The sequence below is a fragment of the Rhinolophus ferrumequinum genome, chromosome 15, assembly GCF_004115265.2.
Source record: "Rhinolophus ferrumequinum isolate MPI-CBG mRhiFer1 chromosome 15, mRhiFer1_v1.p, whole genome shotgun sequence".
In the NCBI taxonomy this organism is placed as follows: Eukaryota; Metazoa; Chordata; class Mammalia; order Chiroptera; family Rhinolophidae; genus Rhinolophus; species Rhinolophus ferrumequinum.
The window spans coordinates 22769088-22786254 of record NC_046298.1 but is presented as its reverse complement, the minus strand read 5'-3'; the positions used below and the strand labels follow the sequence as shown (position 1 = coordinate 22786254).

Below are 17167 nucleotides of genomic sequence, written 5' to 3'. Positions count from 1 at the left end.
AAAAAGATAGGAGACCATGCTAGATTAAAAGATTAAAGGAAAATTCAAGTGCGGAATAAAGCAGGTATGTTTCATAGACATGTTATAAAGATGTAGAGCAGCTGAAATCAAATCAGACAAACTTAAGTACAGTTCATTCTTGGATTAGCATAAGAGTAATAAAACTTAGTGGCAAATCATTTTCTATTTGTAGAAAAACTGAAGCTGCTGCTGTTTGCCAGCTTTCATTTCACCTTTTGCTGATAGATGCCATTTTTTTTTTTTTTTTTTTTTTTGCTGGCACTATATCAACAATAATAATAGACTTAAGAGTACTGACAATTTTGCAAGCCACAAAATGTTTAAGATCATTTGGAACATCTTGTTTTACTTCTGGTTTTCCACTTTCCTGAGCCTGATGTCCCACAGAATACTGTCAGTACAAGGCGGAGAAGTGAATGGGGTTTAAACTGTCTCCCTCATGTACCACTGGCTTCCAGTCCCTTTCCTTGTTTTTAGGCTTTGGGGAGATTACTTAGAGATGTAAATCTCTAGATTACTTAGAGATGTAGATCAGGTGGGGAGTGAAATTGGCCCAGGGATTGAGGCTTTACTTTTCATTCTTACAGAGTTCAGCTAAATCCAAAGAAGATCTGAAAGAGAATAGTGGTTCCAAGCAGACAGTTCTCACTAAAGGGTTATCATGAACTTTCTTCCCATTTCTCAGGGTTCTGGAAAATAGTCTATGTGTGAGCTACAAAAAAGTTCACTCCCGCCTTGTAAACAGATGACAAATACTAAGGAAACTGCGTATCTCTGCCAAAGAATCTTTGTTCCAAATAATTTGCATTTCAGTGGTTATGCTAGTTGTGTGATGGAAGGCACAGACTTGAGCCAGGCTCTGTAAGTTGAAGTTCTAAGTAAGGTCAGTACTGCTTCCGAGAACATGTGTAGGCCCTGTCCTTGCTGATCTAGTTTTGGAGCTACCTTTTCTGGCCTATCAGTTCAAGTGTAGTGTGGAATCTTTTTGTTACAAGAAAAAAAATCATTGGGTAAGTCCATTGTCAAGTCACAGGGATCTAGTTCATTAAACATGTAGTGATCACGTACCATGGCAAGGCTTTATGCTATACAGTGGGTGAGTCCAAATGAGTAAGAAATGGGTCCTGTGTACAGTGAGCTCTGGGACAACAGGGAAAATAATAATACCACCCCCCCACCACCACTCCCCAAAAACAGTGAGCCGTGGTGGGAATTGGAGCATGGATTGCACCCTCAAAGGTTATCTCGTCCCCATCTCTAGCATCAGCAAGATGGAGAAGACAGGCTGGGTGTCAGAAGCACGGAGTATTGGCCCCAAGTCTCCCATTGTGAACTGGGGCAGGTGTCTTAACCTTCTCGGGTGTTAGTTAACTCCCCTCTGAAAGAGGCAGTTTGGATTAAACAGCCTCTCAGCGGCTCCGTCTTCGTGTCCTTGCAGTATGTGGTCACAGTTTCCCTGTATGATGATCTCCTCTATTAGACTGTCTCCTTGAAACCAAAGAGTATGCCTATATATTTTCATGTCCCCAGTTCTAAACACAGCGTCTGGTAGACAGTCGTTTCTCAGTAATCTCTGTTGGATGTGTACAATGAATGAATAGCTCTAAATGGATTCCCAAACCTAAAATTCTAATCCCTGGGAGGGCCAACTGCCTGAGGCTGATTTTAAAGGTCATGGTGGAAGAGGTTCCCACTTTCCCTTCACAAGCAGTTGTTGTGTCCTGCCATCCTTTCTGTTTCCACTTGAGACGTTCTTTTCCCAGCTCCTTTCCAGTACCTCTTATAAATAACAGCAAGATTTAGCGCCTCACTGAGGGTGGCCAAATACAGCAGTGCTTTTGCTACAAAATAAATGGAAATGGGTTGGTGAATCATGGGGCTGCAGCAGAGAAAACAAGTTACAATAATATCTTTATGACTGACTCAACAGGATGGAGTTTATCATTTAGTTGTAATCAGTTTTGTTAAACTTATATTTCTGGGGATAGAGAAGCAGAGTAAGTTCTAGCAAATTATCATTGTAAACTTTGAATTCAGAAAAGAAAAAGATGACCTTAATTTTGCCCTTTTTTGTCCCTATTCCTTTTCAGAGTTTCTGAGCCTTTTTTGTGTGAGGTCTTGGCTGGTGTCTGGTGTTGGGATAGGTCATTTGGGCTAGTTGGGAAGGGAATTGGAGGTAATTGCTGCTTAATGGGTAACTGGACAGAATACACAAGAAAGAAAACTTGGTAAGTCTCTCCCCAGCATGCACTCAGCCATGCTCTCTTATGGGAAGCCAGCTGGTTAGAAAGAAAGCCATGCTCCTCGGACAGGATGAGTCTTTATATCCGTATTATGGTGGTAAGGTCGGTAGAGGAGTGTGCCATTCAGGAGGAGGTTGAACTATCATTGTTACATTGGAAATATCATGGCAGCAATACTCTGGACATGTCTGAGTATAACGTTCCGGACGTAATCTGTGAGTGGGCAAGTGCATGATGCATTTCCTTGAACTTTGACTTATGACAGGTGGATTCTCTTGAATGAAGTACTATGGTCTTCTGTGACACCGCTCACCACACTTTAGAACCAAGATAGGAAAAGCCACAGCTTGGTGAGGGGGCAGTCTGTCTAAACCAACTTTCTGGTAGTCCCTTGCCCTTATAGCTTAGGATCCAGAACAAAGAGTGGTACCTGGAACTACATTGGTTCCTACTGACAGCAGAGAGTTCTCCAAGGGAATTCTGGCCTGCTCTTCTCCACAGCTTTCCGGTCTCCTCAGCTGCCAAATGCCTATGGGAAACCAGTGTTGATTTACTCCCTCCTGAGTAGTCAAAGTTCTTAGAGAGATGTACCACTGCGCTGCCCTTCTGCAGCCTTCTTTCACAGCAGAGAGAGCCAGCAGCCCCTGATGCTTTCTGGCCTGCCTCAGCTTTCCTGAAAGCCTGATTGATGAACCTTCACAGCAGAGATAGGGCCAAGCACCGAGTAACTCTGCCTTCCTGAAAGCTGCCATGGAATGACGCCGGGATCATGCCACTAAAGCCCCATGTCAAGGTGGGAGTGAGTGTAACAGCTCAAAAGCCTGCAGGGACCCCACATGCCAGGTTCCAGGAAGAAAGTGCAGGTCTCAGTTATGATGAGCCTCCGTGAGTTCTGGCTGCTACTATAAATGCGTCATTCACTTTGATTTAGCCTCAAATAAAAGATAATTTTGCTTTCAAGACTATCAAATTAGGAAATCATAAACCATGTTAATGTTCCAATGAAGGTAGACCTGGAAGCTTTCCCATAAGGCATAATAGCACAGGTGACATTTTGCTGATGTTTAGTGGTGAACAAGGCAAAAGGGCATTATAGCTTTTTTCCTTTTCTGGAACCCTCTTCACTGCCATGTAGCAAAAAGTCATTCTCTCATAGACTTCTGAAAGTGATTTGTGGAAGAGATAGTATAATCTGGGGATACCATCAGAGCTATAAGCTGAGGGACAGAGATGGTGTCCAGCTTTGGTGCTACCCAGATAAAATGGGGAACCTGTTGTTGAGAGCTGATTGGTGAATACAAGTGGAAATTACTCCCCTTAGAGTTCCCCAATTTCAAAGTGTTCTGAATACTTTTTATTCTACAAAGATCTGATTCTCTCCCACTAATTTGTTCTGTGTCCAGGTGACATTGTTGGCTTTACTGAGTGCCTGCTGTTTGCAGAACTATATCCATGTTCTCCAGAGAGATTTTGAGTGTCCGCAAAGAGGCAACATACACAAGAAAAATTACGTTTCTCCTAAATATCCGTTAGGTTCCACTCAGAGCAGAACCATAGTGCAGGTAGATTATTTGGAAAGTCATCCCAGGAAGCAGGAGTGAGGAGTTGGGACGAGTGAGACACGTCAGGAGGAAAAGCCAATATAAGAGTCCATGTCCAAGGCCACGAGGGCTTAATGCCACCAGAACTCCTGAGAAGTATTTAGAGAACCTCCCAGAATTTCCTGTGTGAGCACAGGAGGCTGGTCCATTCAGCCACCAGCTAAATGAGGGTTGCCGCAATGGCATGAACTTCACCACGTATCCAGGGGCAAAGGGGGCCCTGCAACCAGAAATGGAAATCCTCCAGGTGTGTGCTTTTGGTAAGATATTGTCTTACCAAATACACAAACTCAGCAGTGACTGAGCTTGTTCAGAGTGGACCAGTGCAGGGACAGCTGAAATTAGAGTTCTTGAGCATCTGTCAGGGAAAGGATTTGTGCTATAATAGGAAAAGAACTGGGGTGCAGTAGAAACAGCACCAGGAGGTAGCTAATCCAGAGATTGGGGGAAGGGTCCAAGAAGGCTTCCTGGAGGAAGTGGTTTCTAAGCTGAGGTAAGACCAGATGAATGGGAGGGAGGCAGGTGGAGGTGAAGTGCAGGTACAGGACTATATAGGTGGAGCATAGATTACAAGGATAGATGTGATAAGAGAAGATCAGGAAAAACTTTGCAAGTTTAGGAATTCAGACTTATTGTAAGAGCAATAGGGGTCCAGGAACATTTAAGCAGAAAAACATGATAAGCTTTGTGTTTTAGAAAATTCACTCAAATGACAGCATGTAGAGTAGATGCCAGGATGGAGCTCATGAATGAGGGTGGGACAGAACAGAAGTCAGGGAGACCAGTGAAGAGGCTCCTGAGGGAATGTGACGGTGAGAACCTAGGTAGTGGCACTGAGGCAGGTGAGAAGTGAAAAGATTTGAGACATCTTAAGTTTCTTAATCCCCACGCATGCCCTGCTCCTGGTACAACAGGGCGCGTGTGTGTGTGTTGAGGGAGAAATTGTTATAGGGAAAGAATTTTTAGAAGATGTGAATTGAAAGCTCATAAAGAGCTGTTTGGAAAATTCTTAAGCAATTTGGGAAGTAAAATAGCTGTCTGAAAATATCTCAAGTAAATTCTCACCTTCGAGGCAAGACAGCACAGTGCACTGCACTGGGCGTCAAGATGACCTTGCTTCGTCCAGGATCTGCATTTTCTATTGATTTAACCTTTGTTGTATCATTTAACCTCTTCAGACTTTGTTTATTTGTCCAACTCAAAATGCGGATGAGGATATGCCCGCCCAGCCTCTTCTAAGTTGATCTTAAGCTAACAGCGTGTAGTGAGACATGACCACAGTAGGGAAGCTAGCCTCCTGTCAACCGACATGAATATAGTGAGAGTGCAGAGAGAAATGGTTCAGCCCAAGAGTCTCCTGTGCATTGTGGACACTGGCCTGTCTGCTCACTCCAGAGCAGACACAGTGAGCCGTCCCTTCATGGGCACTGCGATCGAGGAAGGTGGGGTTTCAGAGTGGTTAGAGGGACACTAGGTCATCGCGAAGCCGCCTCTTCCAGCTCTGAGACTCAGCACTCCTCTTTCACAGGCCATAGTGAGAAGAGCTAAGAAAGTGGCTCTGAAAGCACTTGGAGAATCAGCATTCTAGGCAAGTGACAGGTATCATTATCGATGTTCTCGGTAGGCCTTGTAGTGTTAGCTCATAGTTTTTAAATGTTTTAACTCTTGCTTATCCCAGTAAAGCAAAAAATCACTTTCAGTTTCTTGCATGCTGGTATATAACCTGTCTTAGTTTCATAAAGAGACCAAAAGCCATGTTCCTTCCCGTAATACCATCTTCTTACCAGCTGCATTCTGTTTTTCTTATTTTATCTCATACATTTAACATTGTCTCGAAAATTTGACCTGCCAAGACTTGAACTTGGGCAAATGGGGTTTCTCCCACAATCCATGCTAGCTAGCAACACCAGCAAATAGAACATGGGCTGTACATTCTCTGCTTTCAGGGCAAGGAATATTCTCCACCTCCAGGGAAAAACCAGGGCCCTGACTCACAGGAGTTGAAAGGAAACTGATCTGAGAGTACTTTTAAGATATTGTCACTTCTTGATCATCAATGTTGGGGTTTGGTTCTCTTTCTCTTCAAAGATTCTGTCATCATGCACAAATGATGACAGTGATTCAGTATGGCTAACATTTATTGCACCTTTACTCTGCCAGGTGCTATTTTAAACATTTTGCGTGTAAGATACACTACAACCCCATGGGTACATATGTATTTTGTAGATTAGGAAACCACGGCAGATGTGGTTAACTAGCCTAAAGTCAGTTAGACCTGGAATATGAACCTAGGCATGTGAATCTAAAGCCGTGTCTGAATCATGCTGTGCTTCTCCCTCCTTGCAAGCAGAGACCTGTCAGAACATACAGAGGTCTGCAGGATTTCCTACCCCAGGTCATTAGAGCGGTCAGAGATGTTAAGCAGGAAAAGTGCTTTAGAATTCTGGTCTACTTACTATTAGTGTTCTCCACACCACACAGGCAGTACCCTAGATACAAACGTGGCTCCCATTAAGATAAATAGCTCGATTCTAGGGAGCCCTGTGCCAATCAAAAAAACCATTAATCAAGAGATTATATAGTTTTCGCATATTACATGTCTCATGTTTTCCCTTCCCCTAGGTTAAAAAGATCTAGTGGCATGAGCAGCCTTTTGGGAAAAATTGGAGCCAAGAAGCAGAAGATGAGCACGCTAGAGAAGTCCAAATTGGACTGGGAGAGCTTCAAGGAAGAAGAGGGCATTGGTGAAGAACTAGCCATCCACAATCGAGGGAAAGAAGGGTAAGAAGGACTAGATTCTATTCCTCTGAAAAATCCTAAGAATTGTGAAATAGTTTATTGCAGAAAGGCCACCCAATTTAAATGAAAAAATGTGAGTACTTTGGTCTGTCAGTGAAGCTCTGTTCTAATGTGGGGCAGGTCCTGGCGATGAGAAAAACGCTGGGAGTGACAGGAAGGGAGAGGCATGTGAGCAGCACTTCTCGCAGGGACAGTCGCGTCTGCCAAGCTGAATTTGCTAAATTATAGCTCCTGTGAACTGTAAGTCACCTCGTTTGTTCACGTGGTCAGAAGGCTCACTGTATCAGTCTTGGCCTAACCTGAATTACTTGGCCTTCTGAGAAGCCAGACTAGCTCAAATGCTTCAAAAGCAGAGTCAGCAGAGTGCCTAGACGTTGTATTATCATGGGATTGTGTGTGTGTGTGTGTGTGTGTGTGTGCGCGCGCGCGCGTGTCATTACAGCCCAGGGTAAAGCTCCCCCCTTGGCTTCAATCTGTGACACGCCAGCCCTCAGATAGCATCCAGGCCATCACTTGCACTCCCTTCCTCTTTACTTTGCAATACACAGAGGATGTCCATAAACTAGGTATTTAGGAATATCAAGAAAGAAACAGTGTTCCGTGAGTGCTTAGGAACCTCAGCAGGAACTAAGGAACAAAGTTCCTGCAGAAGTGGGTCTGTGCCTCGGGGTAACAGTCCCCGCCCCTAACAGTGAAAGGAAGTGGGTGTGGCCCGTCAGGCAGCCCTGGGTGCTCATCATCCCACCCCTCACCGTAAGGCCTCTGCCGGCGGCGCATTGGGCATGTCTGAGGCTCAGCTCCTTCGCCATAAAACTGGATAAGGTTACCACCCTCCATGGTTGTGAGGATCTCGTGAGATAATGTCTGTAATATGTACAGTACATACTCGTCGTATAAGAGATGTCCCTAAAGCCCTTTGCAGAGCTCCTGCCACATAAAGATGTGCATCAAGTGGTCGGCATTCGGGTTATTTACAAGCTAAACTAGAATAAAGACAGCTGAGGAATTTATTCTGGGGGCCTTATTACTAAACTAGGCTTCAAGATTATTTGAATGAACTTGGAAGCTGATCAGTATGTTTAAAAATATATTTTTTTAATGACTTTGTGAGCTTGTTTAACTACCGTACTTCTAAGACAGTGTGTCAAAGATGGAATGCCACAGGACAGAGGCGGAAGTGCCAGAGCCATCTGGGGAAGACCCAGGAAGAAGCACAGGCAGGAATCAGTGTTACCTAGAGAGGGCCTCTCACATTTTCCCCAAAGCAACCCACTCCGACTCAGCTCTAGTAACTCACAGCTCCCTCTTCTTCGCCACATTTGTCTAGTGATCTAAGGCAGCGGGGAAGTGCCAGTGTGTGCTACGCTCTGTGTTTCTCTGAGTATTGATTATATGGGTCGGACAGTGTTCATTCTGCTTGCAGGTCTTATAAAAGTTAGGAGTAGTGCTGTTAAAGATAAGGGAGAGCTAATAAAATGAGCCTGGAAGAGAAAACAAGATTACAAAAGACATCTGCTTCGTATGGAGGACTTTTCAGGCAATGGAAAATCCAGTCACTGGGTTAGGGAACAGCTAATAGCGTGTAACTTTTAAGGGCTCTGCTCTTCCCTCCTTCTCTGAGACTTTTTCCCCTGGCCAGGATTCCACAGATCTGATTGTGTTTTTCCAGTGCCCACCCCACGCCTCCACTCACTTGCCTTCCTCACACCTGTAGGCAGATCAAAGGGCCCAGTCACTCCTCCAGGGAAGGGACTGTGTCTCATGTTGGCTAAGCAGGAGAATCCTCGGGGGGGTTTTCCAAAGTGCAGGTGACAAGATCACCCCTGTGCAGAGCTGCTGAATCCAGAGTCGTCGTTCTCTGTGTCTTCAGATCGCTCCGTAGGCGCTTCTGCTGCACAGCCAGGGTTGAGCAGCACTTAGAGATGACAGCACGACAGCCAGCTGTTGGGTGAGCCTTTTCAGCACATAGGTTAACTGTTAGGTGTCTGAACGTTAGGGCTCAGAGACCTTGACTTAATAGACAGAGCCATGTCTGCAAGAAAACAACAAAATGTCTGTTGGCCTGCACCTGCAGACAGAGCCAAACTTGTGATAACAGAAAACGCCACAAAACAGCTGCTGGCTTGCAGGCATTTTCTGTTCAAACAATGCTACCCTGTCAGCACTGCCCCTATATAACCCTCTTCACTGCAGTCTCCTTTAGACGCGCAGCCCAGGCTATAGCCATCTTTGCTCAGCCCGATAGACTTTCTCTCACAATAAACTTTCTTACCTTGCCTGACCGTGCTCACTCCTTAAGCGGCTCCTTTATCAGTAACTAGAGAGCTGACTTCAAAACGGGATGTCAAGAAGGGCAGGAAGATTTCTAGTGAGAAGTGTGCCCAGTGCCACAGATTTGAAGGGAGGGAAGCACAAGGACCAAAACCTGTAAGGTCTGTTTGGGCAGAGGCAGGTCAGACCCCAAATTCTCCTACACAGATGGCAAGAGCAGAGGCAACATCTGGGGAGAGGACCCTCTGCAGGAATATGTGGAGAATCCCCAGAAGTGTACCCCTGGAACGAAAAGTGATCTTTACTAAACAAAGAAGGGGGAAAGGTCACATTTGATAATGTCGCAAAAAAATCTACCTATGAGTAACGATTGGCCTCTGTGATATTTTTTATGAGACTGTGACCTTTTTATGAGTACCATATTTAAATTGATCTCATATACAAGAGTTCAGGTCATGACTAGTGATCAAAATATTCCTGTTATGCAGTCCTGATTAAAATAAGGTTGGATTGAGGTTAAAAGATTATTGTGCTTTTTGTGTTTTGATGGTAATTCCATTCAGTAAGTGCTATCACGTCTTTCCCCTTGTAAAGATTTGATAGAATTTGAAGCTAGGTTGGTTATTATTTCCAGTTTTTTTAAAGGGCAATTTTGCTATCTGAAAATATTCACATAAGAGAACAAGGCACCTTGAGAAACAGCAGGCACAGAATCAGATCTGCAAAGAATTTAAGCAAGGGAAATACCAGGTACAGATTTTAAACTTAAAAAAGTGGCCTAGCAGATTTGAAAAAGACACTAATAATTTCCAAAAATAAAAAATATAGTGACCATAACTAAAAACTAAATGGATAGATTTAATAGTAGGACCAGCTGAAAAGAGAATCCATGAACTGAAAAACAGAAGAAATTATCCAGAACATAGTTCAGCAACAAAAAGACAGTAAATGGAAGGGAAGTTAAGCAGTTTGGAGGACAGAGTAGATAAAGATGAAAGAGATCTGTTTATAGATTTTTTTTAAACCCAAAGTATATCCCAAGATAAATAAAATAGAAATCTACACTTAGACATATCAGAGTGAAACTGTAGCAAACCAAAGACAAGAGAAAAATCTTAAGAGCAGCCAGAAAAAAAGACTTCTCTGAAAGGAGGAGGGTTATTAGACTGACAGGTGACTTCTTATTGGCAACAGTACAAGCCAAAGACACTGGAACGGTCTATTCATAGTGCAGAAATAAACAATTACCAACCTAGGCTTGGGGGTGTGTGTGTGTGTGTGTGTGTGTGTGTGTGTGTGTCCTTCAAAAACGAGGGCAAATATGGAAATTTTGAGAATAATAAAAGCTGAGAGTTGCCCCCAGCAGACAAAGAGGCAGATATGAGGTGAATTTAAATCAGCGCTGACTATATAAAACAATATTATTGTCTTGTAAGTTATTAGGTTTTTTTCTTAAAGCAAGATAGTATTAAAATACCTGGCAATAAATACGTAAAAGTTGGAAGGGGGGGGGACCAATGGAGTTTAATTTTCCCAAGATCTTGTTTTATCCAGGAGGAGGTGGAAGGCGTTAAGTGTGCATATTGGCATTCCTAGAATAGAAACACAGTACAGAATTTCCGAAGTAATAGAAGGAGAAAAATAGAGTGATTTGTGAAGGGAGACCCAAAAGAAGAATTAAAGAAACCAAACAGGCAGGACAAATAATAAGCACAAAATAAGGTGTTAGATTTAAAACTACATTTATCAGAATTTTCAATAAATGTCAGTAAACTAAATGCTCCAGTTAAAAGACAGAGATTGACACATTGACTTAAAAAATAAAAAAACAACCAATTGCTGTTTAAAACAGACATATCTAAAACAATGGGATACAGAAATGTTGACAATAAAAAGATGGGAGAAAAGATAAAGCACGCAAACACTAACCAAAAGAAAGCTGATGTGGCTGTATTAATATTAGATAAGATAGACTTTAGGGCAGAAACATTGCCAGAAATGAAGAGAGCAGCCTCCTCCTCCTCATGATAAAGACGTCCGGTCAGTGTGGGAGCTGCGATTCAATTCAATGCACCACTAGGCATTCATCTACTGACACTTGGTGCAGTTAGTTCTTCCCTGTGATTTAACAGGCCAACTCCTAGCTGCAGTCCCAGCAGACATTCAGTTATTCTTTCCCCAAAGGACACACATGAGAATTTAAATCACAGTGGTTTTCATAACATCCCAAAACCAGAAACAACCCAGATGTCTGTCAGTAGTGTGACAAAGTGTGGTATGCTCACGGGAATATTCTTCAGCAATGGGAATGAACGTGAAAAAATTTCAATGACATAATAACACAAAGACATTCATGAAGTATGATTCCATTTATGTGAGGGTCAAGAACATGCAAAACCAGTGTGTCCATTAGGTCAGTCTGTGAAAGATGCAAGTCACAAAAGAATACACACAGTATAAGTATTTATGTCAAGTTCAAAGTGAGGCACAACTGGACTAATGTCAAGGGAACAGGAACGTGAAAGGAGAGCAAGGAATGTGGGCTCCCACCGGGCTGGCCAGCACTGGCTAAGAGTTTGCAGGGGCCCCCTGGAGGCAGCCAGCTGCTGCTATGTTACCTGGTGAAGGCCACATGCGCACTTGCTTGATAGTAATCCTTTTGCCGTTCCCGTTTTATACATTGCTGTGTGTGTGTGTGTTATATTTTATCATAAACTGAATTGAAGCTGAATTCAAATCCTGTCTCTACCAACCTGCCATGTGTTCTAGCCCCCGTTTCCTCCTCTGTAAAGCAGAAACTCTTCAGTATACTTCTCAGGTTTATTCCGGGTATCACATTAGTAGGGGAAATGTCTGGCGTGTTTGTAAATAGGACTACCCTCTCTTTTCCCCCAGTCCTCTGCTCACTCCTTTCTCCCAACTGCTTCTACTAACCATACCAAGTGTCGGGCCTTACAGGAAAGTTAATGCTTAGTTCCTTTAACCCCCTTCCTGGCATATTCCTACCAACCCTTTATAGGAATACTTTCCACAGTCATGGCAGATACAGCTTGGGGGCATCTCTTCCCACTGTCCCTGGCTGATCTCTCTTCCTTTTCTGGGCTTTTAAATTTGGGGAGTCCCAGAGTTGAATTCCTGGCAGCCTTCTCTTCTCACATTCTCTCCCCCAACAAAGCTCACTAGTCCCATGTCTTAGGTACCATTTTCTGCTGATGATTCCCCAAAAAGTGATCATTCCATTGAGCTTCAGACTCCCGTATCACCTGTTAACATATCCATTTGCATGGCCAAGACACATGTCAAAGTTAATACCTAAAACCACATACCTGCTTTCTTTCCATAAACACATTTTCCTCCCTCAGATTTCTCAAAAAATAGCACCATCGCCATCCACCCAGCTGTTAAAAGGAAAACCTAGGAGTCATCCTTGATTTCCTCTCTTTCCATTCATGTCTTGAAAGTCCACTAGATAATTGTGTCGTGAAATATTTCAGTCCAGCCCCACTGCCACCACTCAGTACAAGCCATAGAAATCTGCTGTGCTCCCTGCTTCCACATCTTTACCTTTCCTCCATTCTCCAGCACATACCGTGTTTCCCCGAAAAGAAAACCTAGCTGGACCATCAGCTCTAATGGAGCAAAAATTAGTATGAGACCTGGTGTTATGTTATGTTATGTTATGTTATGTTATGTTATGTTATGTTATGTTATGTTGTTATGTTTGTTATGTTATGTTGTTATGTTATGTTGTAAGACCTGGTCGTATAGTATATAAGTATATAGTATATAAGACCGTGTCTTATAGTAATTTTTGCGCCAAAAGATGCATTAGAGCTGATGGTCCAGCTAGATCTTATTTTGGGGGAAACACGGTAGCAGCTAAATGACTGTTTTACATACAAACCATTTTCCTCTCTTCCCTGCTGAAATCAGTTTTCAGCTCCTTACCCTGGCATTCCAGTCCCTCCCTGAGCTGTCCCCTGCCCACCTGTTATCCTGTTCTCCCCTGCTCATGGCAGCCCATCCTCAGCCGTGCTCCTCCAGAGCCTTCTCCATGATGGGCTGGACTCAGGTGCCAGTCTCTAGAGTGGCCCTACCCTAGAACCCGCAATCACATCACCGTGTTTTGTCCATCACACTTATTAACAACTGATGCATGTTGTCCTGTTTGGTTTTCTATGTTCCTATGTAGTAAGCCCCCAAGGTCAGGGTCTGGTTCACCACTCTGTCACCAGCACCTAGAAAAGCACCTACCCAGAGCACATGCTGAGCCTCTGCGCTGTCTCGATGCCCATCCCACTGGCTAGCAGACAACCATGGCTTTGATTCAGAGCCTAGTAAGACTAGAATGGACCACCCAGAAAAGAAGGGCAGGATACATCTGAATGATGGCTCCACCCAGGCGTCATTTTCGGTCAGCAAAGTTGGTTCAGATGCTTCTACCAAGGATACTTTTCCTCTGAGCCCAGATTCCCTTCGCCCAGTCCAGCATTTCAGGATGGATGTCAGCAGTCTGTGCTCGAGGCGTTTGGTATTGCTTCCCTCTCGCCTGTAACCCATCCCACAGGTTCCCCGGCAGTGTTCGCCCTCAGCAGTGGGTCCTCCAGCACTGCCGAGGTGGAGGCCAGCAGGCATAGGGGAAGGGCTGATGCATAGAAAATGAGGAGCAGAGGCGTGGTCCTGCTGCCGCTGACAATCAAATTGAAGGCTATGGAGCTCTTGGAAGCCAGGTGTATTTGTGAGTTGGTGAGTCATGAAGGAAAGACCAGAGAAAATCATTTTCTTTCTCCAAAGAATCTCTCTCCATTACCCCTAACAGTCACGCTTTAAGAACCAGCACAACATTGAAATGAAATGGGAGGAAAGCACTGGAGGAGAAACTTAATTAAAATCTGGCACCCAAGGTGTTTGCAAGTCACATCTCTTCCAGGGCGCTCCCAACCCCCATGGCTTGTGCAATACTAGACAGATTGCTTCTTTCATTTGCATTTCTCAGGGCAAAATAATGCGTATCTTATTACCTCCATCACAGAGCTTTACTCCAGCCTCTGAGCGCCTCTGTTGCCCGTTGCTTTCCAGTTTGGGAATTAAAAGTTTACCCCTTCCCTTCTGGTGTTTGTGCTGCACTGAGTGCACGCCGGCTCTGCTTGCTGCTGACCTCTAAGGCAGCCCCCAGGAGTCCTCAGCTCTGGACCCACTTCCGATTTCCCTGGACCTCCCGTGCTCTTCCTTTCCTGACCAGTGGGCAAGAGGCTTCTTGTGGGCAGGTGATGGAGCGTTTGGACGTCAGCACACCCACTGGGCATCCTGCTTACACTGACTTCTTGGCCGGGTAGGTGGCCAGCCTCTCGTGCCATGTGGGTTCCCAGAAATAGGTGCTGACATGTTCCCTGGAAGCATTTTCTACCTTCCCTTCTCCTGTTCCATTTTCCCTTCCCTCCCCATTGGCCTGGTTCTAAAGAAAATTGGTGTTAGAAAAGTAATTTGGGTTGAAAGATCAAAACCATATCACAGTCTATTGTGTCTAACCTGGTTCTGAAAGGAAATGCTAGGAAATCCCTTAGGTTTTGATGCTATTAGCATATTTTATTAATGAAAGTGAAGAGCTGCGGCCTCTAAGATGGGCCACATACGGTAATGGTAGCAGGAAGGGATGACGCCCCCACCCACACCCCAGCTTCCCAGTAGACTGGGAGAAATCAGCCTGTATCCCCAGGAGTGCTGGGCACAGGCCAGAAAAGCACCATTGCACTTGTCAGCTGGTGGTTCTGCTGGGAACCACTGGGGCTGTAACCCGCTTTAAGGTGCCTGGAAACGTCCTGAGGCTCCATTGAAATAGGCCGTCCATTCAGGCCACCGTGGAGGAGGGGCCTTCCCCACGAGCCCTGCCTCTTTCTGGAGCATGTGGTCCCTTGGTCCCTGTTCCAGCTGTCCCCGGTTCTGAGGCTTTATAGTGATGCAGTCAAGTCAGAAATGGGAAGCACGAACCCCACAATGCTCATAGCTATTTTGGGTTTTATTGTTTACAAAGTACTTATCATGGTTTCATTGTATTGTCAGAGGGGTACTGTAATTTTTATTCCTGTTTTACAGAGAAGGAAAATATGGCACAGAAAATTAAATATCTTGCCCAAAGTCACAAAAATAGTAAACATCAAAGCTATCCTCATCCATGGCATCTTTTCTCTCTCTCGGTGATAGGGGAGTCCATGTCCAATAGAAATTTTGTTTCTGGTCAGCTTTTGGCAGCAAAGCGAAGCCATCACAGGGATCCCGTGAGCAGCTGCAGATGGCTGTGAATCGGGGAATGAAGTCACCAGACCTGCCTTGATGGCCTTTAAGCCCTTGAGAATTCAGGTGCATTCTGCACATGGGCCCCTCTTTGCTACCCGAGGCCTTCCCTAAACCTGAACTCTGAACTCTACCTGCACCTGCCTCTTTAGCACCCACCCTGGCTTCGCTCTTGATAGTCTCAAGGTCAGCTGGACCCAGCACTGTTTCTGGGAACCCGCAAGGCCCTGTCATGCTCAGCAAGCATCCCAATTTAAGTATCACTTCCTCTTCTTTAAAGGAAAGTCAGGAAAGACTACAAAAGCTCAAAGCCCCACACAGTGCTTCCTCTTCCTTCCCCTTCCAGCCCGCTCTCAGTTGGGTAGCACTGGGTAATGGCTCTCTTGAAATGTGCTCTAAGTTCACCATTTTTTTTCTGCTGGAACTTCGAGGAGCATTTAAAGCACACTGCTGTCAAAACCTGGTCCCCATGGCGATCTTCACCCAGGGCCAGGGGGCTGGGCTGGGGAGGGGTGGTGGTTGTAGTGTGACAAAGCCCTTCAGTCGATTTTGGTTAACAGTCCCCACTGGAGAATCCACGTCCCTTAGTGACAGTTGGAAGGGGAATTTATGCTGTTATGGTCTACCTTCCCACCGGTCTCCCCTGTTTTCTCTCCATGTCAAAAGTGGGTCCCGTGTCTGTGGCTTCCCTGTCCACTGGGAACCTGAAATTTAAATTTAACCGGTATTCCACTTGCTAAGTCTGATAACCTGACCCTGAGGGCTTATGTCAAACCTAGGATCAGGCCCTGCCTTGTGTTTCTGCCATTCTGGCCTCTTGTTGGCAGTTGTGACACAGCCTCTTAGTTCCCAACCCCGGGCCAGGTGGTGGCCACTACCATGTTTCCCCGAAAATAAGACCTAGCCGGACAATCAGCTCTAATGTGTCTTTTGGAGCAAAAATTACCAGACCTGGTATTATATTATACTATATTATATAAGACCCGGTCTTATATTATGGTAAAATAAGACCATGTCTTATATTAATTTTTGCTCCAAAAGATGCATTAGGGCTGATTGTCCGGCTAGGTCTTATTTTCGGGGAAACACGGTAGTTGCTGATAACACTCATGGAGAGAGCCGACAGCACCTCTTGAATCCTTTGACCTCGGGACCCTGCGGGAAGCTGGCTTCTCAAAATGGTGGTGACAGCACTCACTGCCATTTTATTGAGCACCTACTCTGTGCTAGGTAAATGGGCAAGGCGATGTGGCTTAGCAGAGTCACACAGCCAACAAGTGGCAGAATCTTGCATTCCGGTGCAGAGCCATCACCCCCTCTGTAGTTAGGTATAGGGGTGGTGGCCGCAGGCTTGGCTGGAAAGCACGGAGGATGGACTGCATTTCACGGGTTGCTGTGACAGAGAAAGCCGGGCCCTGAATTCGGCAAAGAAACACAGGTTCCTAAACCCGGTGACGTTCTCACCATAAATGTATAATGGCCTTGAAATGACAGACAGGTGTACCTTTTCCACAGTGCAACAAAAGAAAAATTAGTGCAGAGATTCAATTATCTCTTCCATTTTCAATGGCAGTTTTGCTCTCTCAGTAGATTAATTAGCAGAGATGCCCCTCCCCCAGACATATCGAGGGACACTTTATGAGAAGAAGGAGCATTAAAATGCAGCAGTGTCTCTTCTTAAGTAACCAGCCTCGCCTCCGCTTCAGCCCTGTGCTTCCTTCCTGCCCTGCATGGGAAGAGAGGGAAGCCGTCTGCTGACCCTCGCCTCAGATTAGGGAGCAGAGCACTGACCTGTCTGTGGACTCTGAGCAGCAGAGGCACTGATCTCGTGCCCTTAGAGGAGTTTAGGGAATGGCCTTTTCTGTCAACTGCACAGAAGCAACCCGCACCCAATTAGGTGGAGGGTACACTGAGAGGAGAGAGGGTGAGTGGAAGGAAAGA

At 45.0% G+C, this 17167-nt stretch overlaps 1 protein-coding gene across 1 annotated transcript in view; it reads left to right on the top strand.

Annotated features, from left to right (window-relative positions):
• CFDP1 (craniofacial development protein 1) overlaps nt 1-17167 on the top strand; it is a 99336-nt gene that overhangs the window by 80492 nt on the left and 1677 nt on the right. The window contains exon 6 of the mRNA XM_033128947.1: nt 6488-6646. Within this exon, the coding sequence (XP_032984838.1) occupies nt 6488-6646 (159 nt within the window). The remainder of the gene's footprint in view (nt 1-6487; nt 6647-17167) is intronic.